At 44.1% G+C, this 22731-nt stretch overlaps 1 protein-coding gene across 3 annotated transcripts in view; it reads left to right on the forward strand.

The window, feature by feature from the left end:
• The window catches only part of F8 (coagulation factor VIII), a 142391-nt gene that overhangs the window by 200 nt on the left and 119460 nt on the right, over positions 1–22731 (forward strand). The window contains exons 2-3 of one of the 3 annotated variants that reach the window (XM_070785447.1): positions 3489–3700; positions 19893–20014. In XM_070785447.1, the coding sequence (XP_070641548.1) occupies positions 3555–3700; positions 19893–20014 (268 nt within the window). In that variant the 5' untranslated portion in view covers positions 3489–3554. Of the gene's footprint in view, positions 1–3488; positions 3701–14343; positions 14967–19892; positions 20015–22731 lie in introns of those variants that run through there. The other 2 variants (XM_070785448.1, XM_070785449.1) reach the window with 2 other exon arrangements.

Consider the following 22731-nt stretch of genomic DNA (forward strand, 5'->3'; position numbering starts at 1 on the left):
TGTCCCCTCCCCTTCTCGGCGCGCTGGCGCGTCACAGAGCCCCGGGGGCGGGGCTACAAGCGTAGTGGCCCCGCCCCCCGGCGGGCCAGGCCGCGCGTGCGCAGAAGGCCTTTTGCGGCCGCGCTGGCTCCCTACTTCCGGTCCCGCTCGCAGGTCGCAGGGAGGAGGGTTCCTTTCGGTTCCCCGCTAAACGTTACGCGGCCTTTCCTTCGCGAACGCTGTTTCGCTCCTTCCTTTACGAAAAAGTTCAAAGGCGGGCTCTTGGTGGTGGTTCATGTCAACACTGAGCACGTACTTATCACTGCCCCAGCCCCAAGCGACAGCGACAGCTGTTGTGACTCCGTCCTAGTTCACGGCGACACCGCCCTGCCAGAAACCTTGCTGTTATTCCAATGCTTCCGTCTCAGCCCAAATGGCCCTCAGCGAACAGGCCACCTGCTATCGTACCATTAAACCCGATCCTCACGGCTGTGGCCAGAGATCACGACCCTCCCTTGCTCAGAACCCTACCATGGCTCCCTAGAGCCTTCAGTGTACAAGTCACAGGCCCCTTACTGAAATGTAAGCTTCTTATATTTGCGCGTTAAGGTACGCATCCCATGACCATCGGAATTTAAAATTGCGACCTGGTTCATCCCTCCTTCCCCTTCTCATACTTTACTTTCTTTTTGGGCGCAGTTCTTAGTTCACCTGACATGCATAAGGGACCCCTGTCTTACAGGTATTGCTTAGCCTCTCTCAGTTGATGGTTTTCCCTGCTGTGCACCCGGTGCCTGGGACGGTGTTTGCGTAGGACCGTGTCTGATTAGGACAAATGAGCCATTGTGTGCTCTTTGGCGAACCACTTAACCACTCTGCCCCTTAGATGGTGCACCTGTACTTACTTTGCAGTCTCACTGTGAGGATTAAGTCACATAATGTGTAAAGCATCTGACATAGTTCAGTTCAGTCGCTCAGTCGTGTCCGACTCTTTGTGACCCCATGGACTGCAGCTCGCCAGGCTTCCCTGTCCATCACCAACTCCTGGAGCTTACTCAAACTCATGTCCAAGAGTCGCCAGCGTCACTGCCATAATTATCACACTCTTTTGTAACTAGAGGCTTTCCTGGTGGCTCAGACTGTAAAGAATCTGCCTGCAACACAGGACACCTGAGTTCGATCCCTAGATCAGGAAGATCCTCTGGCAGAGGTGGCTACACACTCCAATATTCTTGCCTGAAGAATTCCATGGACAGAGAAGCCTGGTGGACTACAGTCCGTGGGGCTTCAAAGAGTCAGACACGACTAGGCAACTGACCCTCATAGTAACTATGCATCTACTTTTCTATCTACGGGGCTATGCTATGACTACCATAAGGCAGGAACTGGATTTTATTCATCTCTGAAGCATGGACGTATAGAAAAAGGGTTAGGAGCATGGCTTCTGGAGCTAGATTAAATGGTTTTTTAATGCTACAGTTTACAAACTGTGTGACCATGGCCAAGATCCCTAACCTCTCCATGCTTCAGTTTCATGACCTGTATGATGAAGACAAGAATGCTTGTTGCCTTAGAAAGCACTTAGAAGACTTCCTGGAATATATTACATGCCCACTATTATCTCTGCAATGTTGTGCCTAGCAGAGAGAAGGTCTCAGCAAATATTTAACCAAGGGGGTTTCTTCCTGATTGTTTCCAAGCCTGACAATACCTTGCCAATTTCTCCCAGCCAATTCTTATCTGTGTACAACTGGACTCTGCATGATAACACTTCTTATAGAAACCCTGACAAAGATTCTTATTAGCTCCTGTACTTTGAGACCCTTAGGGGAGGCTCTCATACCTGCTAATATGCATTAAACTGAGTAGGGTTTCTGCTTGAGTGCAGCATGGCTATATTTTTATGTAAGGGAATACAGCCTATACTCTGGCCAAATGTAAACAACCTTAAGAAGCGTATATGGAATTTAGAAAGATGGTAACGATAACCTTGTATGTGAGACAGCAAAAGAGACACAGATGTATAAAACAGTCTTTTGGACTCTGTGGGAGAGGGAGAGGGAGAGGGTGGGATGATTTGGGAGAATGGAATTGAAACATGTATAATATCATATATGAAATGAATCGCCAGTCCAGGTTTGATGCATGATACTGGATGCTTGGGGCTGGTGCACTGGGATGACCCAGAGGGATGGTATGGGGAAGGGGGTTCAGGATGGGGAACACGTGTATACCCATGGCGTATTCATGTTGATGTATGGCAAAAACCAATACAATATTGTAAAGTAATTAACTTCCAATTAAAATAAATAAATTTATATTTAAAAAAATAAACCAAAAGTCACATTTTGGAAAAAAAAGAAGCATCAGGTAGAAATGGTGCCAGAAACATAAATACATGAATGCTAGGTAGTTCTGAGTGCTCTGTAGAAAAATGAAGCCCATCAATATGGCCCACATATTGATGGCGCCAATGTAGAGAGAGAGCGTATAGTGTCAAGGCACAGGTCCACATGTGAGCTCATTAGAAGGCAAAACTTGAGCCAGGAGAGTGAAACCATGTGGTGACCTGGGGAAAGGTGTTTCAGGTAGAGGAGATGGCAGGTGCTAAGATTCAGGTGCTCAGTGTTTTAGAACAAGAAGGCCAGTAGCCAGACTGAGGTGAAACCTTAGAGGTAGGAGAAAAGGACATGCAAACCATCAGGAAGACTCTAAAGTTAAGTCCCTCAGTCATGCCCCACTCTTTGTGACCCCATGGACTGTAGTCCACCAGGCTCCTCCATCCATGGAATTTTCTAAGCAAGAGTACTGGAGAGGGTGGCCATTGCCTTCTCCAGGGGATCTTCCCAACCCAGGGATCGAACATGGGTCTCCCACATTGTGGGCAGATGCTTTACCATCTGAGCCACCAGGGAATCCCTTAGGGAAGATTCTAGGACATGGTCCAAATGTAAGCTATTGCTCTGAATGAGGTCAGAAGCCAGTGGAGGGTTCTGGGCAAAGAACTGACTGGATCTGCTTTATGGTTTTAAAGGTCATTCAGTGGTGTCTGCGTGAGGGGCAAGGGGAGAAGCAGGGGCAACTCTTAGCATGCAGGTTGCTCTTGCTCATGCACAGATTCCAGAATCTTCGACATCCTGAGTGTCTCTTCTTCCTGCTGGTAAGAAAGAGGGTTGGAGGCCACCAGGAATATGAAGACAGCTTGGTGATCCTCTTCACCTGAGCCCACTTCTTCCTTTTCTCCAAAGTTCTCATCAAAGCAACAGTCTTGGGCCCCTCCTGCTTTCAGAGGTGAATGGGTTAAGCTTGAGCTCAGCCTTCCTCTTCCTACTCACTTCTTCCTGTGGTGGCTTCCCATCACCCAAAAGGAAGCAATCCTATCTGCCACTGCTGAGCTCTCATGCCGTTCTTAAGTCCCCTAATGTCCTTTCCAAAAACTTTGGAACTTTTCACGAAATCATAGAAAATTTACCTTTTTTTTTTTTTTTTTTTTTTTTGCCTCCTGGAAGCCTAGGATGTTTTTAGAGAACTGATTTTTCGCTTCTCCAGTTGAACATTTTCCAGCCATCAGAGCCATGCACATCAAGCTCTCTACCTGCTTCTTTCTGTGCCTCTGGCCATGCAGCTTCAGTGCCATCAGAAGATACTACCTGGGTGCAGTGGAACTCTCCTGGGACTATATGCAAAGTGAACTGCTCAGTGAGCTGCATGTGAACACAAGGTAAACCCAGGTTCTTGAGGTGCTGGGCAGGATGGTGGGTGTGGGACTCTGGCTGGCGGAAGATACAGACATGGGTTACAGTGGCTGTGATACTACTGAAGCCCTAAAGAGCATTTCCAAGTCACTGCCAATCCTTTTCGTAGATATAACCTATTTGTTGATTTTTTTCCCCTATCTTGTCCATTGCTTCTCTTTGTCACATGCTGCCACTCTGGAAACTGGAGAGTGGGATAGAGTGAGGGCAGAGAGGCAAGAAGCGTAAGAGATGGAACAAAACTTCTATCAGGGAGAAGAGCAACAAGACCCATCAGTATTACCCAGTTTTGGTGTAAAGATAGTATTAACCATGAATTCAGAAGCTTTTCATCTTTTCTGGGTTCTGGCACATTTTGTAAGAGTAGGATTAAATAATCTTTCCAATATTATCTGTGGTCATTGATTTAGTCAGATTTTCTACCTATTCTTCGGTCAATGTTTATTTATATACATTTTCCTAGAAAGCAATCCATTATGCCTGGATTTTATAGTGTATTGGAATCAAGTCACATAGTAGTCATGTGATATTGTTAACCTCTTTTGTGTCTGTAGTTATATCTCTGTTCTTAGCTTGTGTATGTTCTCGTTACCTCTCTTACAAGTAATATTTTCAGGACGTTTCTGGATTGTATTGCTTTTGTCAGGAACCTGCCTCTTTTGGGTCCATCAATTTCCACTTTTATTTTCATCAGTTCATTTCTTCTTCCTTACTTCCTTTGGTTCATTTTGTTGATCTAATTGTTTGCTTATTGAGTTGAATGCTGAAACATTTATTTACAATTTTGTTGTGTTTTCTTTAAATGTGTATTATAAAGTTTTAAGCCCAGTACATACTTGATGGTAATGTAAATATTATATATGGTCATGTCATACAAGTGTTACAATCTTTTTTGTTCTGCTTGCTTTGCTCCCTACATTTCTTCTACCTGAACCTGCTTCTTGATTATCCCCAATCGGGTAGCCCTAGTATGGTAATATAGATTCATGAACACACATGTTTGCACATATATGCAAATAAAGGTTTTCTTTGTCATTGTTTTACAAAAATAGGATACTATACATTTTTCTCACTCATTAACACCTAATGGAATCCTGTGCAAGTCAATTTAATGACTATGTAAAATTTCTTTCCCTTTCTTCTCCTGCCTTCAATCTTTTCCAGCATCAGGATCTTTTCCAATGAGTCAGTTTTTCGCATCAGATGGCTAAAGTATTGGAGTTTCAGCTTCAGCATCAGTCCTTCCAATGAATATTCAGGACTGATTTCCTTTAGGATGGACTGGTTGGATCTCCTTGCAGTCCAAGGGACTCTCAAGAGTCTTCTCCAACACCACACTTCAAAAGCATCAATTCTTTGGTGCTCAGCCTTCTTTATAGTCCAACTCTCACATCCATACATAACTACTGGAAAAACCATAGCTTTGACTATTCAGACATTTGTCAGCAAAGCAATATATCTGCTTTTTAATATGCTATCTAGTTTTGTCATAGCTTTTCTTCCAAGGAGCAAGTGTCTTTTAATTTTGTGGCTGCAGTCACCACCTGCAGTGATTTTGGAGCCCAAGAAAATAAAGTTCATCACTGTTTCCATTGTTTCCCCATTTATTTGCCATGAATGATGGGACAGGATGCCGTGATCTCCGTTTTTTGAATGTTGAGTTTTAAGCCAGCTTTTTTACTCCTCTTTCACTTTCATCAAGAGCCTCTTTTGTTCCTGTTCTCTTTCTGCCATAAGGGTGGTGTCATCTGCGTATCTGAGGTTATTGATATTTCTCCTGGCAATCTTGATTCCAGCTTGTGCTTCATCCAGCCCAGCGTTTCTCATGATGTACTCTGCATATAAGTTAAATAAGCAGGGTGACAGTATACAGCCTTGTCGTACTCCTCTCCCAATTTGGAACCAGTTTGTTGTTCCATGTCTGGTTCTAACTGTTGCTTCTTGACCTGCATACAGGTTTTTCAGGAGGTAGGTAAGGTGGTTTGTTATTCCCATCTCTTTAAGAATTCTCCACTGTTTGCTGAGATCCACACAAAGGCTTTAGCATCATCAATGAAGCAGAAGTAGATGTTTTTCTTGAATTCTCTTGCTTTTTCTATGATTCAGCAGATGTTGGCTATTTGATTTCTGATTCCTCTGCCTTTTCTAAATCCAGCTTGAACATCTGAACATTCTTGGTTCACATACTGTTGAAGCCTGGCTTGAGCATTTTGAGAATTTTGAGCATTACTATGCTAGCATGAGAAGGCAATGGCAACCCACTCCAGTACTCTTGCCTGGAAAATCCCATGGACGGAGGAGCCCAGTAGGCTGCAGTCCATGGGGTCGCTAAGAGTTGGACACAACTGAGCGACTTCCCTTTCACTTTTCCCTTTCATGCATTGGAGAGGGAAATGGCAACCCACTCCAGTATTCTTGCCTGGAGAATCCCAGAGACGGGGGAGCCTGGTGGGCTGCCATCTATGGGGTCGCACAGAGTCGGACATGACTGAAGTGACTTAGCTTAGCAGCATGCTAGCATATGAAATGAGTGCAATTGTGCAGTAGTTTGAACATTCTTTGGCACTGCCCTTCTTTGAGATTGGAGTGAAAACTGACCTTTCCCAGTCCTGTCACCACTGCTGAGTTTTTATATTTGCTTGCATATTGAGTGCAGCACTTTCACAGCATCATCTTTTAGGATTTGAAGTAGCTCAACTGGAATTCCATCCCCTCCACTAGCTTTGTTCGTAGCAGTTTGCAATAACATCTACTTATTATCTCACAGTTTCAGTGGGTCAGAAATCCAGGTGGGCTCAACTAGGAACTCGACTTGGGATCATACAAGGCCAAAATCAAGGTGTTCACAGGGCTATGGTCCTTACTGGAGGCTCCAGCTTGGGGGAGTAGGGGGAAACCCACTTCCATGCTCAACTGGAATTTAGTTCCTTCTTTCAGTTTCCATGCAGTGCCCTCTATCTTCATGCTAACAAGTGTACATCAAGTCTCTTTCATGCTTCAGATCTAACTTCAATCTCCATGACATCTGTTAAAACTTCTGCTCTGTCTCCCTCTTCCACTTTTAAGAATCCTCATGGTTACATTGGACCCACCCAGACATTTCAAGATCCTCTCCCATCTCAAGATCAACTGATTAACAACCTTAATTCCATCTGTCAAGTTTCTTCTGCTACCTAACAGAACATATTCCTGAGCATAATGCCAAGGGGCAGAGGTCACGAGAGACATTTTCCCTACCACAGGTATAATTTACATATAGTGAAACACACAGATTTTTAAATGTGCAGTTTGAGAAGTTTTGACAAATCATACCAGTTACATAAACACCACCCCAATCAATCATCCTGCAACCTTTTAGTAAGTCTGTCTACCTTGACCTGGCACCAGGCAACAAGCTCCTTTCTGGAATTACAAATTTGCTTTTGACTTTACAAGACTTTTATATCAGTAAATTCATACAGTATGCACTCTTCAGTATCTGGATTTTGGAAATTTGCTCAGGCTGTCACATGAAGTTGTTCTGTCCTTTTTATTGCTGATTACTGCTCTTTTGAGGGAATATATCACAATGTATACTTTTTCACTGCCACATTAACCTTTGACTTGTTTCCAGGGGTTAATATAAATAAACCTGCTGTGAACATTCCTGTACAAGTGTTTGTGTGGCCATCCGCTTTCATTTATCTTAGCTGCATATTCGATGAGTGAAATCGCTGGATCATGTGAAAATGCACATTTAACTTTATAAGACACTATGAACAGATTTCTGGAATGATTATACCATTTTGTACTCTCATCAGCAATGCATGAAAGTGCCAGTTGCAACACATACTGGGTATGAGATGTTGCTAGACAGAGGATGAGATGGTTGGATGGCATCACTGACTCATTGGACATGAGTTTGGGTAAACTCCAGGAGTTGGTGATGGACAGGGAGGCCTGGCACGCTGCAGTTCATGGGGTCTCAAAGAGTCAGACACGACTGAGTGACTGAACTGAACTGAAGTAGTTTAGTTATTTTAATGACTATGTGCTGATATCTTACTGTATGTTTAATTTTACATTTCTCTGATACTAAAGATACTGAGCATCTTTACATTTGTGATTGACCATTCCTGTATATTATTTAATAACATAATGATGCAAATATTTAGCCCGTTTTTACATTGGGTTGTCTTATTATTGTTGAGTTTTGAGAATTCTTTATATATTCTGGATACAAGTACACTTGTTTTCAAAATTTTCTCACAGCACAAAGATTTTCATTTTGATGAATTCCAATTTATCTATTTTTTTCTGCTAGTTGCTTGTGTTCTTGGTATCATATCTAAAAAGCTATTACCAAATCCAAAGTCACAGAGATTTATACCAGTGCTTTCTTCTAAGAGTTTTATAGTTTTAGCTCTTATATTGAGTTATTTGAGTTAATTTTTGTGGATAGTTTAAGTAAGGGATCCAAGCCTGTGGTTGTGCAGTGTGACTGATCCTGAAGTAGAGGCCCAGATGATCAGTAGCCTGGTATCTAAATGAACCATTGGCCATTTATCTGTTAATATTGGACTATTTAAAAATTAGTGTTGAGATAATTGTACTTCATATGTTGTGCTTGTATTATAGCATGCAGGTTGAGGTATAGTGAATCACACAGTCTGTGTATAAAACTGAATGGAGAAAACGATTTATTTAGTATCTAGATTTCTTTTGTTTTATAGGCAGTCACATGTATTTACCAGGAAAAAGTTGATAGAATTTTATTTTGATGATACCATTTTATAGTCCAGATTATTTTGATACTGATTAACAGGATAAGCTGACTCTGAACATATCCTGACAACGTCTGCCAAGACTTGAAATAAACATCTGGGAAATTCAGTTTTATATTATCTATTCCTGCAGCTGCTCAACTTCTTCTAAGCAAAGGTCAGGGAATATAATAGGTTTTCCGATGGATTTTAGATAAAATGTGAAAGAACAGTTCACGTCAAGGACATTGTTGTGAAATATATTTGGCAAGATTTATATATCAAAGCCCAAGGGAAATACACAAACAAAACCCCACATAAGTTAGGAAAGAGTAAAACCTGTGAACCTGGGAACATTTTGTCACTTACTGTGCAGATTATGCTGAATCGGAGTTATAAATCACGTCCAAGTTGACTAGGGCCTAGGCCTTCTGTTTTCTCTGTTGCACAACCTTGTTCTTTTATCTAGCTTTTGATTTTTCCCTTTTCCCTCAGAGAGAGAAAAAAATTGTTTCTGTGTACTGGTGATCCTGTTCCTTCTCTGGTCTTCCAAGCTCTTAATCTAGTAAACACTTTTTATGTCTTAGATTTTCATTTTAGTCAGAAATATTAAAGTGAAAGCACTGTGCTAGTGTGTAGCAAAATACCTATCTCTGGACATAGATCTGAGTCTTGTTAGAAATCACTGGCAACTTCAGAGAAACTGGGTAAGACAGACTCAGCAGAATCAAGGAGATGGACTAGGCAGAGGAGAAGGGAACAAACTCGAGGGAGGAGTTGATGACTGTGCCTCAAGGTTGCCAGGAGATGGGACAAATCAACTCAAGTTTCAATGACTAAAAGCCCTGTAGGTCTATGCCAAAGCTAGTGCCATGGAAATTTCCAGGGATGGATGAAATTAGAGCACATTGAAATATTAATTAGTGTCACAGATTGAGTTCCCTAGAAGCAGACTGTGAGATAGAGATTGTCCTGTAGGAATGTTATTTAGAGTTGTCTTGGGATCAATACCCGAGGAAGCAGGAGTGGGCAGAGGGAGAAACTGGGCCGCCGTGCAGGCCAGCCCTCCACGGAACTCTGGAGCTCAGCTGACCCTTCTGAGTTGTCCCGGTTGGGCCAAGGCCACCAGGCCCCTGTATCTCCGTAATGATCAGCCCATTCAGTTCAGTCACTCAGTCATGGCCAACTCTTTGCGACCCCATGAACCACAGCACACCAGGCCTCCCTGCCAGTCACCAACTCCCAGAGTTTACCCAAACTCATGTCCATTGAGTCAGTGATGCCATCCAACCATCTCATCTTCTGTCATCCCCTTCTCATCCTGCCCTCAATCTTTCCCAGCATCAGGGTCTTTTCAAATGAGTCAGCTCTTCGCATCAGGCAGCCAAAGTGTTGGAGTTTCAGCTTCAACATCAGTCCTTCCAATGAACACCCAGGACTGATCTCCTTTAGGATGGACTGGTTGGATCTCCTTGCTGTCCAAGGGACTCTCAAGAGTCTTCTCCAACACCACAGTTCAAAAGCATCAGTTCTTTGGCGCTCAGCTTTCTTTATGGTCCAACTCTCACATCCATACATGACTACCGGAAAAACCACAGCCTTGACTAGATGGACCTTTGTTGACAAAGTAATGTCTCTGCTTTTTAATATACTGTCTACGTTGGTCATAACTTTCCTTCTAAGGAGTAAGCGTCTTTTAATTTCATGGTTGCAGTCACCATCTGCAGTGATTTTGGAGCCCAAAAAACAAACTCAGCCACCGGTTCCACTGAACCCTGACTATCCTGGGAGGGGGTGTGGCCTGCTCTGAAGAGGGGCGAGGCCTGCTCCAGAAAGGGGTGCAGTCTGCTCTGGGGTGGGTGTGGCCTCCCTGGGAAGGGCCCGTGGGCTGCTATGGGGAGGGGACGTCCAGGCCACTGTAGGCGGGGCATCGGCTTCTAGAAGAGACCTGAGCTCTAGGCGGGGGCGAGGGTGGGGGTGGGCCTCCAGCAGCACCCAGAGCCCAGGTGGCCGGGTTCGAGCACTTTCCGGGCCATTCCCCACCCCCGCAACCTCGTCTCCATCACGGCCCCCACCCACTCACCCTCCATGTCCTCACGTGTATCGGGGGCAACTGCTCCAGGTCGCAGGGGCCGCTGCACTGTGCCCCTCAGCTGTGGGGGCTGCCCAGGGGTGTGACCCAGTCCTGCCCGCCTCCCGGGGGGCGGTACCCACCTCCTCTTCTTGGCGGTTCCCCGTGGGCTCCTCTGGCGCGCCGCTCCTTGGGTAAGGTAGTCCCAGGTACCCAAGGGGCGCCCCTGGCTTCTCAGTCAGTGAGACCCCTGTGTTTAGCTGCAAGGACCTTCTGGAATCGCTGAGCCCAAACAGAGCTGCAGGCGGGGACGGGCAGCACAGACTCCCCGGGTGGGTCACAGGGGAAAAGAGATTTGTTTGCTGTCATTCTTTGGTTCCTAAATGCCTGTGTTCTCATTGGGGCCCCAAAAGCATCTCTGAATCAGTGCATATCCGGCACCTTGGAGGCTGACCCTCTAGCTTCGTGGAGCTTTAGGTAGAGAGGTCCTCCAATTCCTTTCTCTGTCTGGCAGTTTCTGGATAGGGTCAGATTAGATCAGATCAGATCAGTCGTTCAGTCGTGTCCGACTTTGCGACCCCATGAATCGCAGCACGCCAGGCCTCCCTGTCCATCACCAACTCCCGGAGTTCACTCAGACTCATGTCCATCGAGTCAGTGATGCCATCCAGCCATCTCATTCTCTGTCGTCCCCTTCTTCTCTTGCCCCCAATCCCTCCCAGCATCTGGATGGGGTGGCATCCGATAAATCCAATCAATGCCATGGTCGTGGGCTCACTGCATCACCTCCTTTGCTGTACACTGGTCCCAATCTGTTAGGATGTCATATGGGATCCTGAATCAGTGAATCAAACCCTCGGTGAGTCCTCAGGTGCCTGTGCTAGCTGAGACCCAGCAGGCAGGAAAGCTAACATATCCCTGGAATACATGTCTCTTCCCACCAGAATGAAGCGCCAGCCCTGCTAGGATGGAAGGGATTTAAGGCAATCATTTTGCCACCAAATATTTGGCTAGTGTGCATGATGGACCAACTGGGAATTCAGCAGTGGTTTCTCTTGCTGGTGGGTTGGATTTTTGGAGGTGACACTAGTTAAATGAGCCTGCAGTTCAGTTCACTTCAGTTGTTCAGTAGTGTCCGACTCTTTGTGACACCAGGAACCGCAGCACGCCAGGCCTCCCTGTCCATCACCAACTCCTGGAGTTTACTCAAACTCATGTCCATTGAGTCGGTGATGACACCAACCATCTCATCCTGTCATCCCCTTCTCCCCCTGCCTTCAATCTTCCCAGCATCAGTGTCTTTTCAAATGAGTCAGCTCTTCAGTGTCTTTTCAAATGAGTCAGCTCTTCGCATCAGGTGGCCAAAGTATTGGAGTTTCAGCTTCAACATCAGTCCTTCCAATGAATATTCAGGACTGATTTCCTTTAGGATGGACTGGTTGTATCTCCTTGCAGTCCAAGGGACTCTCAAAATTCTTCAACACCACAGTTCAAAAGCATCAATTCTTTGGTGCTCAGCTTTGTTTATAGTCCAACAATCACATCCATACATGACTACTAGAAAAACCATAGCTTTGACTAGATGGACCTTTATTGGCAAAATAATGTCTCTGTTTTTTAATATGCTGTCTAACTTGGTCATAACTTTTCTTCCAAGGAGTAAGCTTCTTTTTAATTCATGGCTGCAGCCTTAGTCAGTGGGAAACTTTGCTTTTGGGACCATTCACTAATTCTCTCCATAGCCACTTAGCTTATATCTTGACAGCACAGAGATGACATGTGTCAAGGCTGGCTAATGGTAACAGTCAGTCATGTTGTCTATGTTATTCTTTTATGCTTCTTCCACAATAGATACTGTCTGAGGCATGAACATAGGACATGCAGGTCTTTTTATTTTGCACCCACTGACTAATATGCTTTGGCTCCAGACATTAGTGTCCCTGACTTTCCACTCCTTTTCCTTCTAGGCTCCTGAACAGACAGTCAAGCTATCTGCTGCTGTCCATCAGTCTCAATATATTTGGCTGTTTCTCTTTCTGTTCAAAGTGAAGAAGCAACAACTTTAGCCAAACTGTGGCCCATTAGGGGATATTCCTTCTCCACTCTCTGTTAAGTCCAACCCTGAGTGGGGCTGTAATACAGCGTCAGTCCATTTTTGGCTTGCCCCTGGGTATCAAGCTGTGTGTGTGTGTGTGATCAGTTGCTTCAGTCGTGTCTGACTCTACGACTCCATGGACTGTAGCCCGCCAGGCTCCTCTGTCCATGGGATTCTTCAAGTCAGAATCCTGGCATGGGTTGCCATTTCCTCCACCAGGGTATCTTCCCAACCCAGGGATCGAACCCGGATCTCCTGCTTTGCGGGCAGGTTCTTTACCATTGAGCTACCTGGGAAGCCCCACAGCAAGCTGACCCATCTGGAAATAAAGCTCAGAGTTTTTTCTCTCCTTAGCAGCTGGTTTCCAGGGATCCCTGACATGGCTGTAAGTGTAACGTGAGGTACCAGCGACCGTGTAGCAGGACTAGATGAGATGGGCTGTTGAGGATCCGCTCATTCAGCTGCAATCCATGCAGGTCTCCACTCCGTGCTCCGTGAATCAGCTGATTTTACTGGAAGGGCTTCCTTATCAGCATGCTGGCTTCAGGCCCTCAGCCAGCGCAGAGTCATCTGTCCCGGCCTTGGGCTGGCCAAGCTGCTCGCTGGGCATGTGCTTTCTGGGGCGATCTGGAAAGCCTGGGATGGACTGAGTTGCAAGGCTCTCTGGGATGGGAGGAAGGCGGGGAGTCACTTATCTTTTAATTCACTAGATCGCATTTGAAAAGGGCCAGAAGAATGGTCTCCTAGATCCCCTGATGGCACCTCTCAATGACATCTTTATTCAAAGTTCAAGATGAGGTCTTCCTTCCTTCCTCCTCTTGGCCTCTTCAGTCAGCCTCCCTGAAAGAGGTCCGCACACACTTGGGAAGAGCATTTGCAGTCAATCTTGATGTTTGACCCCTGCAAGGCTTCAGAGGTCTTCCTCTGCGCCTCTGCATCACTTGGCCACTTTCTCTTGTGCTTCCGACCATCTTGACTTTACGTGGAGGAAGGGAAATGTTAAGTGCACGCTCCCATGTTCAGGCTCAGCCAAACCCTTCCGTTTTCTGAAGAGGCGTCTACCTCACTTCCTTGGCTGATCCTTCCTCCTCGGTCTTGACCCCATCTCGGGCTCATGGAGCATCCTTCCGTGAGTGGCTGTCCCGTGTGTCTGTCTGGGTCTACCCCTTTTCTTGCCACTCTTCCCTGCCCTTCCATTCGTGTTGTCATATGACTCAGCAATTCTAATTCTGAGTATGGACTCAAAATAATTGAAGGCAGAGTCTTGAGCTGTTTGTACACCCATGTTCATAGTAGCATTATTCTCAATAAGTAAAACATGGAAGCAACCCAAATATCCATCGATGAATGAATACATTAAAAAAAAAGTGATATATACATCAAATGGAATAGTACTGAGGCTTGAAAAAGAAGAGAATTATTACACCTACTGCAAAATAATTGAACACTGAAGAGTTTCTGCTCAGTGAAATCAACCGGTCACAAAAAGACAAATACTGTGTGATTCCACTTGCATGAGGTGCTTACAGTAGTGAACTCTATAGAAACAGAAAGTAGACTAATGGTTTCAGGACCTGGAGGAAGTGGGCACTGAGGAGTTAGACTTTCAGTTTTGCAAGGTAAAAAGAGTTATGCAGAAGGGTGGTGGGGATGGTTATCGTTACTTTAATAAAATTAATATACTTAGTACTAATGGAATGTATACTTAACAATGTTTAAGATAGTAAATACTATGTTTTGTATGTTTTACTGCAACAAAAAGTTGGGAAAAGTTTACAATCCCTGTAGGTCAGTGATTTTCCAATTTAGCAACTTTTACCATTTTAGATTGCATTTGCCTTTTCTACATCAGTATTCCCACTAAAACCTTTCTAAGAAAACAAACAAACAAAAAAATTTCTTATGAGAATAAATTATTCTCTGGTGTGGCTACTCCTCAAAGGAATGCTGAAATTTTTGTTTTAGCATAAGGTTGAGAAAGAAGTAAGTAATAAATGTGAGATGCCTTGTTATTTATTTCACTGCATGGTAATCCCAAGTATAGTGTGCCTATCACTCCAAGTATACCAATACCCACAATCAGAAGCTGCCACTCTTTTTAGCAATTTATCTTTATTGTTGTCCTTTGTACCATTCTCAATCTCTCGTATATCCTGTTTTGCAAAAACCCCTGAGGGGCAATAAGACAAGAAACAACACCCACTCTACATTTATTTATATACCTTTAAAGCCTCTCTTTTTGCATATTTCTAGCATGTGTCCTGGGATGGTACAGTGGCATGCAGTACATGGTTTATAAGTGAATGAATATACATTTGCAGGGGGTAAGTGCTCAATTTTTTTGACTCTCCACGTGAAAGCTTTCTGTCAAGGCAAGAGCCTTGTTTTCTCCATATGAATCTTTATAACTCAAATGTTCATGCCTCTTGCCTACACTTCCTTGGCTTGTTGAAAGATTACCAATTGGTAAAAATATGATGACAGACAAGAATTAGGTGGTCAGAGCATAAACCAGGAAGAGAGCCTTCTATGGCATGTAAAAAACTGCAAAACTACTCCATGGGGTAAAAAAAACGGCACATGAAAATCAGTGAGTAGACATAATCACCTACAACCATTTTGTATTTTCTGCCAGTTTGGCTGGGGCTTTCTTTGCTATGATTCACCATAGTCCTTTTGATTACTCAAACTAGACTGGGCCCAAGGACATGCAAACCTAACTTGTCAGATAGGGAGACAGGAAACAGTTGGGTATCAGCCTTAACCTAAAAGAGTTTTAATAATTGAGGCAAAGAATAACATTTGGGGAACATTAACATAATTATCTTTTGGGGGGATGTTAGTTCTAAAAGGTCTTGTAGGTCTTCATAGAACTGTTCAACTTCAGCTTCTTCAGCGTTACTGGTTGGGGCATAGACTTGGATTACTGTGATATTGAATGCTTTGCTTGGAAATGAACAGAGATCATTCTGTCGTTTTTGAGATTGCATCCAAGTACTGCATTCCAGACTCTTTTGTTGACCATGATGGCTACTCCATTTCTTCTAAGGGATTCCTGCCCGCAGTAGTAGATAAAATGGCCATCTGAGGTAAATTCATCCATTCCAGTCCATTTTAGTTTGCTGATTCCTAGAATGTCGATGTTCACTCTTGCCATCTCTTGTTTGACCACTTCCAATTTGCCTTGATTCATGGACCTGACATTCCAGGTTCCTATGCAATATTGCTCTTTACAGCATCGGACCTTGCTTCTATCACCAGTCACATCCACAGCTGGGTATTGTTTCTGCTTTGGCTCCATCCCTTCATTCTTTGTGGAGTTATTTCTCCACTGATCTCCAGTAGCATATTGGGCACCTACTGACCTGGGGAGTTCCTCTTTCAGTATCCTATCATTTTGCCTTTTCATACTGTTCATGGAGTTCTCAAGGCAAGAATACTGAAGTGGTTTGCCATTCCCTTCTCCAGTGGACCACATTCTGTCAGCCCTCTCCACCATGACCCGCCTGTCTTGGGTGGCCCCACAGTGCATGGCTTAGTTTCATTGAGTTGAAGACTCTACACATGGACATCACCAGATGGGCAACACTGAAATCGACTGATTATATTCTGTGCAGCCAAACATGGAGAAGCTTTATACAGTCAGCAAAAACAAGACCGGGAGCTGACTGTGGCTCAGATCATGAACTCCTTATTGCCAAATTCAGACTTAAGTTGAAGAAAGTAGGGAAAACCACTAGACCATTCAGGTATGACCTAAATCAAATTCCTTATGATTATACAGTGGAAGTGAGAAATAGATTTAAGGAACTAGATCTGATAGATAGAGTGCCTGATGAACTATGGACGGAGGTTCGTGACATTGTACAGGAGACAGGGATCAAGACCATCCCCATGGAAAAGAAATGCAAAAAAGCAAAATGGTTGTCTGGGGAGGCCTTACAAATAGCTGTGAAAAGAAGAGAAGCGAAAAGCAAAGGAGAAAAGGAAAGATACAAGCATCTGAATGAAGAGTTCCAAAGAATAGCAAGAAGAGATAAGAAAGCCTTCCTCAGCGATCAGTGCAAAGAAATAGAGGAAAACAACAGAATGGGAAAGACTAGAGATCTCTGCAAGAAATTTAGAGATACCAAGGAAACATTTCATGCAAAGATGGGCTCGATAAAGGACAGAAATGGTATGGACCTAACAGAAGCAGAAGATATTAAGAAGAGGTGGCAAGAATACACAGAAGAACTGTACAAAACAGATCTTCACGACCCAGATAAACACGATGATATGATCACTCACATAGAGCCAGACATCCTGGAATGTGAAGTTAAGTGGGCCTTAGAAAGCATCACTAAGAACAAAGCTAGTGGAGGTGATGGAATTCCAGTTGACCTATTTCAAATCCTGAAAGATGATGCTGTGAAAGTGCTGCACTCAATATGTCAGCAAATTTGGAAAACTCAGCAGTGGCCACAGGACTGGAAAAGGTCAGTTTTCATTCCAATCCCAAAGAAAGGCAATGCCAACAAATGCTCAATCTACTGCACAATTGCACTCATCTCATATGCTAGTAAAGTAATGCTTAAAATTCTCCAAGCCAGGCTTCAGCAATACGTGAACCATGAACTTCCAGATGTTCAAGCTGGTTTTAGAAAAGGCAGAGGAACCAGAGATCAAATTGCCAACATCTGGTGGATCATTGAAAAAGCAAGAGAGTTCCAGAAAAACATCTATTTCTGCTTTATTGACTATGCAAAAGCCTTTGACTGTGTGGATCACCACAAACTATGGAAAATTCTGAAAGAAATGGGAATACCAGACCACCTGACAGGCCTCTTGAGCAACCTACATGCAGGTCAGAAAGCAACAGTTAGAACTGGACATGGAACAACAGACTGGTTCCAAATAGGAAAAGGAGTACATCAAGGCTGTATACTGTCACCCTGCTTATTTAACTTATATGCAGAGTACATCATGAGAAACGCTGGGCTTGAAGAAGCACAAGCTGGAATCAAGATTTCCGGGAGAAATATCAATAACCTCAGATATGCAGATGACATCACCCTTATGGCAGAGAGTGCAGAGGAACTAAAAAGCCTCTTGATGAAAGTGAAAGAGGAGAGTGAAAAAGTTGGTTTAAAGCTCAACATTCAGAAGACTAAGATCATGGCATCCCATCACTTCATGGGAAATAGATGGGGAAACAGTGGAAATAGTGTCAGACTTTATTTTTGGGGGCTCCAAAATCACTGCAGATGGTGACTGCAGCCTTGAAATTAAAAGACACTCCTTGGAAGGAAAGTTATGACCAACCTAGACAGCATATTCAAAACCAGAGACTTTACTTTGCCAACAAAGGTCCATCTAGTCAAGGCTATGGTTTTTCCAGTGGTCATGTATGGATGTGAGAGTTGGACCGTGAAGAAAGCTGAGCGCCAAAGAATTGATGCTTTTGAACTGTGGTGTTGGAGAAGACTCTTGAGAGTCCCTTGGACTGCAAGGAGATCCAACCAGTCCATTCTAAAGGAGACCAGTCCTGGCTGTTCTTTGGAAGGAGTGATGCTAAAGCTGAAACTCCAGTACTTTGGCCACCTCATGCGAAGAGTTGACTCATTGGAAAAGACTCTGATGCTCGGAGGGATTGGGGGCAGGAGGAGAAGGGGATGACAAAGGTGAGATGGCTGGATGGCATCACCGACTTGATGGACGTGAGTTTGAGTGAACTCCAGGAGTTGGTGATGGACAGGGAGGCCTGGCATGCTGCAATTCATGGGGTCGCAAAGAGTCAGACATGACTGAGTGACTGAATTGAACATAATTATGAAATGTCTGATTCAGTAGCTGATCCATGTGTAAATGGATGTGGGGGGTGTGTGTGTGTGTGTGTGCGCGCGCGTGCGCGCGCACATGCGCATGCTCAGTAGTGTCCAACTCTGCAAACCCATGTACTGTAGCTCACCAGGCTCCTCTGTCTATGGAATTTTCCAGAGAAGAATACTGGAGAAGGTTGCCATTTCCTTCTCCAAGAGATCTTCCCAACCCAGAAATCGAACTCATGTCTCTTGTGTCTCCTGCATTGGTAGGTGAATTCTTTATCACTGAACCACCTTGGATAATTGGTGGTATCTGGTAATTTTAGGTATATACTGAAAAAATTGAATTCAAGGTACTTAGATGAAAGTTGTAGTATTTTTTAGAGATAAAATTGAAGGATGTTATAGTTATTGTTTTGGCAAAGGGTTTTTTGGCTGGTAGTGTATGAGTATTGATTTTATGCTTTTTCTTATTGTATGGCACTTAATGTGTCAGATGACTTTTGAAAACAGTGTTTTGATTTGATGGTGGTGGTGGTTTCGTTGCTAAGTCATGTCCGACTCTTGTGACCCCACGGACTGTAGCCCGCCAGGCTCCACTGTCCATGGGATTTTCCAGGGAAGATTACTTGAGTGGATTTCCATTTCCTTCTCCAGGGGATCTTCCTGACCCAGGAATTGAGCCCGGGTCTCCTGCATTGCAGGCAGATTCTTTACCAACTACGCTATGAGGAAAGATTTGCTCTTTGATTTGATAGATGTTATGAATTGTCTGGGCTTCGCTGGTAGCACAGCTGGTAAAGAATCTGCCAGTAGTGCAGGAGTCCCAGTTTGATTCCTGAGTCAAGAAGATCCACTGGAGAAGGGATAGGCTACCCTCTCTAGTATTCTTGGGCTTCCCTGTTGGCTCATCTGGTAAAGAATCTGCCTGTAGTGTGGGAGACCTGGGTTCGATCCCTGGGTTGGGAAGATCCCCTGGAGAAGGGAACAGCTACCCACTCCAGTATTCTGGCCTGGAGAATTCCAGCGACAGCCTGTCCTGGTCTGTCCAGGTGTCTATAACAAAATACCATAGACTAGGTGGCTTATAAACAATAGACATTTATTTCTTACAGTCTGGAAGCCAGACATCCAAGATCAGAGTGCCAACTGATTTGGTGTCTGGTAACAGCCCTCTTGCTGGTTCAGAGATGCCATTTTTTGTTGTAACTTACATGGTTACAAGAGGTGAGATATCTCTCTTGGGGGTCCTTTATAAGGGCACTAATCCCATTTGCGAGGGTTCTGCACAGAAACATTCAGTCTCTAGCAGGGATCCAGATACCATTTCCAGTCTGCCTTGTTTATGGTAGAGGAGAGTGGGATGGAAGCATGACCTCCAGCTATTTTTCCAAGCATGTTCAGAGAAGGGTCAACCAAAATGAATGACTTTTTCTCTTCACACAGGTTTCCTCCCAGAGTGCCCAAACCTTTTCCATTCAACACCTCAGTCATGTACAGAAAGACTGTGTTTGTAGAGTTCACGGATCAACTTTTCAACATCGCCAAGCCCAGGCCACCATGGATGGGTAATGTAAACAAGATTGACTCTTGTGAAACTGGGTGTCTTGTTTCCTTGCAAGAATTACCCAGCCTTGGACTGCAGTTTTTTAAGAGGGCAGCTGCCAAAGAAAATATCTTCTTGGTCAGCCTTCCCTTATTACCACCTCTTGGGGAAATACACTGACCAAATGGTCTCAGTCTTCTTGCCTGGATCTCCTCCTGTGTTTAGATGTTCAAGTGCCCTTTATCTTGGACCTGGGTTCATTTTCTTTTTTCTCCCTGCTTTCAATTCCTAGTTGGTCTTATCCATGCTCATGGCTTTAAAAGATCATATATGCCAGTAACCCCCGAGTTTATATCTTCAGTTCAGACTCCTTGTTTGATACCTCCACTTAGATGTCAAATAAGCATGTGAAAGTGAAAGTTGCTCAGTCATGCCCGACTCTTGGTGACCCCCATGGACTATACAGTTCATGGGATTCACCAGGCCAGAATACTGAAGTGGGTAGCCTTTCCCTACTCCAGGGGAATCTTCCCAACCCAGGGATTGAACCCAGGTCTCCCACATTGCAGGCAGGTTCTTTAACAGCTAAGCCACCAGGGAAGCCCAAATAAGCATGTAACAAGGTGTTAAGATTTCCTGTCTTAGAATTATTTCTGAGAATTATAGCTGACAAGTAGTCCCAAATTCTAAAGAAAGATAACAGCCCACCTATTCAAGACTTGTTCAGATAGTGCTCCAAATTGGTTCAGCAACCTTTAGGCCATCATATACCTTCAAGTTTTATAAAAGAAGGCTAGGAACTTATGAAAAACTTTAGGTTTGAGGATTTCCTGTGAAAGCATTTTTGGTATTTTGTATATATCCCCACGGAGAGGAAGGATCTCCCCTCCCCACCATGTCAAGCTGCAGTGAGGGAGGCTTTAGCAGAAATGTTTAGAAAACTTGAGAGAATTTTTGGCACTTCGAGGATACTGATTCGTGCCTCATTTTTATCTGGAAAAAACTTTCAAGGCCAAAGTCTTGCGGAGTTTCCCCTATGGCGTCAGAAGGAGAGTGGGATATGGCAGAAGCTGACTGCACCGCCACTGTTAGGTGTGAGACCAGGAAGATTATTGGACAAAACTTGCCTCAAGAAGACCCTGCCTGAGAGGACTTTTTGCCAGGGCTAGGTGATCCCATCAGAGAAGATCTGTGTGATTGCACTCTCAGAAGCACAAAATGAGAGGAGAGATAAAGTGAAAACTGGACAGGGCATATCACAGGACAGGGGGAAATGGAGTAGGATGTCACCATACTGAGAGGGAGAGAGTTCTCAAAGAACTCACATAAGTTCTCTAAGAAAGAAAGATGTAGAAATTTGGCCTATGCCACATGCAGGGGGTACCAAAGCCACATTATCGCTAAACGACCAAGAAAAATCTTGTAATTATGCCTTTTTTCCACTCCTGTCCTAAGCTCCAACCTTAGAAAGTCCAGAGGCAGTAAGGTGATTGGCGAGGGAAGGCGAGAAAGCAGTGAACCTGCTAACCAAATATCTTTTTCTCCCCATTACTGATTTCTGAGTCTATTTCAGAGCTGAACTGGAGGAGGGGGGAATCCCTGAATCGCAGGAAACATCAAAAGTTTGCTATGAGGCCAGACTGGACTTCTTAGTACCTACGATAATACTGTTAATATGTGAAGGTTACCTGGGGGAAAATTGGGATTGCTCAAAATGCGAGAAAGGGAAATTCTACATACAATTAAAAACTATGAAAAAGAAACCTGTTTCATATTTTCATCCCACTAAATCCAGTCCATTCAGTAAAGCCATTTGTAGGCCTCACGCTGCGGTTCATGGGGTCACAAAGAGTCAGACACGACTGAACAACTGAACTGAACTGTACTTTGTATAGACTTCCCTGGTGGCTCAGACAGTAAAGCGTCTGCTACAATGCGGGAGACCTGGGTTCAATCCCTCGGTTGGGAAGATCTCCTGGAGAAGGAAATGGCAACCCACTCCAGTATTCTTGCCTGGAAAATCCCATGGACAGAGGAGCCTGGTAGGCTACAGTCCATGGGGTTGTAAAGAGTTGGACACGACTGAGCGACTTCACTTTCACTTATATCTAGTATGACTGTCTGTAAGTCATCAATTTCCTCCAAATTTTCTGTGCCATGGCCTGATGACCACTCAGTTGCACAAATCAAAATCACAGGAGTCATGCCTGGTTCCGATGTCTTTCATGCTTCCCTCCCACCCCATCTTCAACATGCAACTTATGAGCAAGTCTTGTTGACTTGCTGACCTAAAATAGACTACCAGATGTCTCTCCAGAAAAGATGGGTTTCTTGAGGATCAGCAGAGGATGGCAGTTTGGTGTCTGAAACCATAGCAAGTTGCAAACAAGTCCTCAAATAACAAGAAGAGAAGAGCACAGTTCGCAGAGGGGTAAAGGAACTTGGAAGGGCTCAGGAAAACAGAGAGTCCACGGCTGCTCATTGATTGAGTCCTTGCCAACAATGATGAGGAATTTTTTCCTCCTTGGGCTCTGCTATTGTTACAGGGCATGAGAGTTCCCCTTCTGGTCTCGAATTCTATTTAACTGATGTTTCTTTCTTTAATATTTTATTAATATTATAAATATTCATTCAAAATATTATTTTGAATGTCTTCCTCCAAAACAAGTCTCCAATCCATTTCTTCTTCTAAATTCCTGTAACCTCCATAGTCTTACATGTTATATTCCCTGCCTGCCT

Source organism: Bos indicus, chromosome X (genome assembly GCF_029378745.1).
Source record: "Bos indicus isolate NIAB-ARS_2022 breed Sahiwal x Tharparkar chromosome X, NIAB-ARS_B.indTharparkar_mat_pri_1.0, whole genome shotgun sequence".
NCBI lineage: Eukaryota > Metazoa > Chordata > Mammalia > Artiodactyla > Bovidae > Bos > Bos indicus.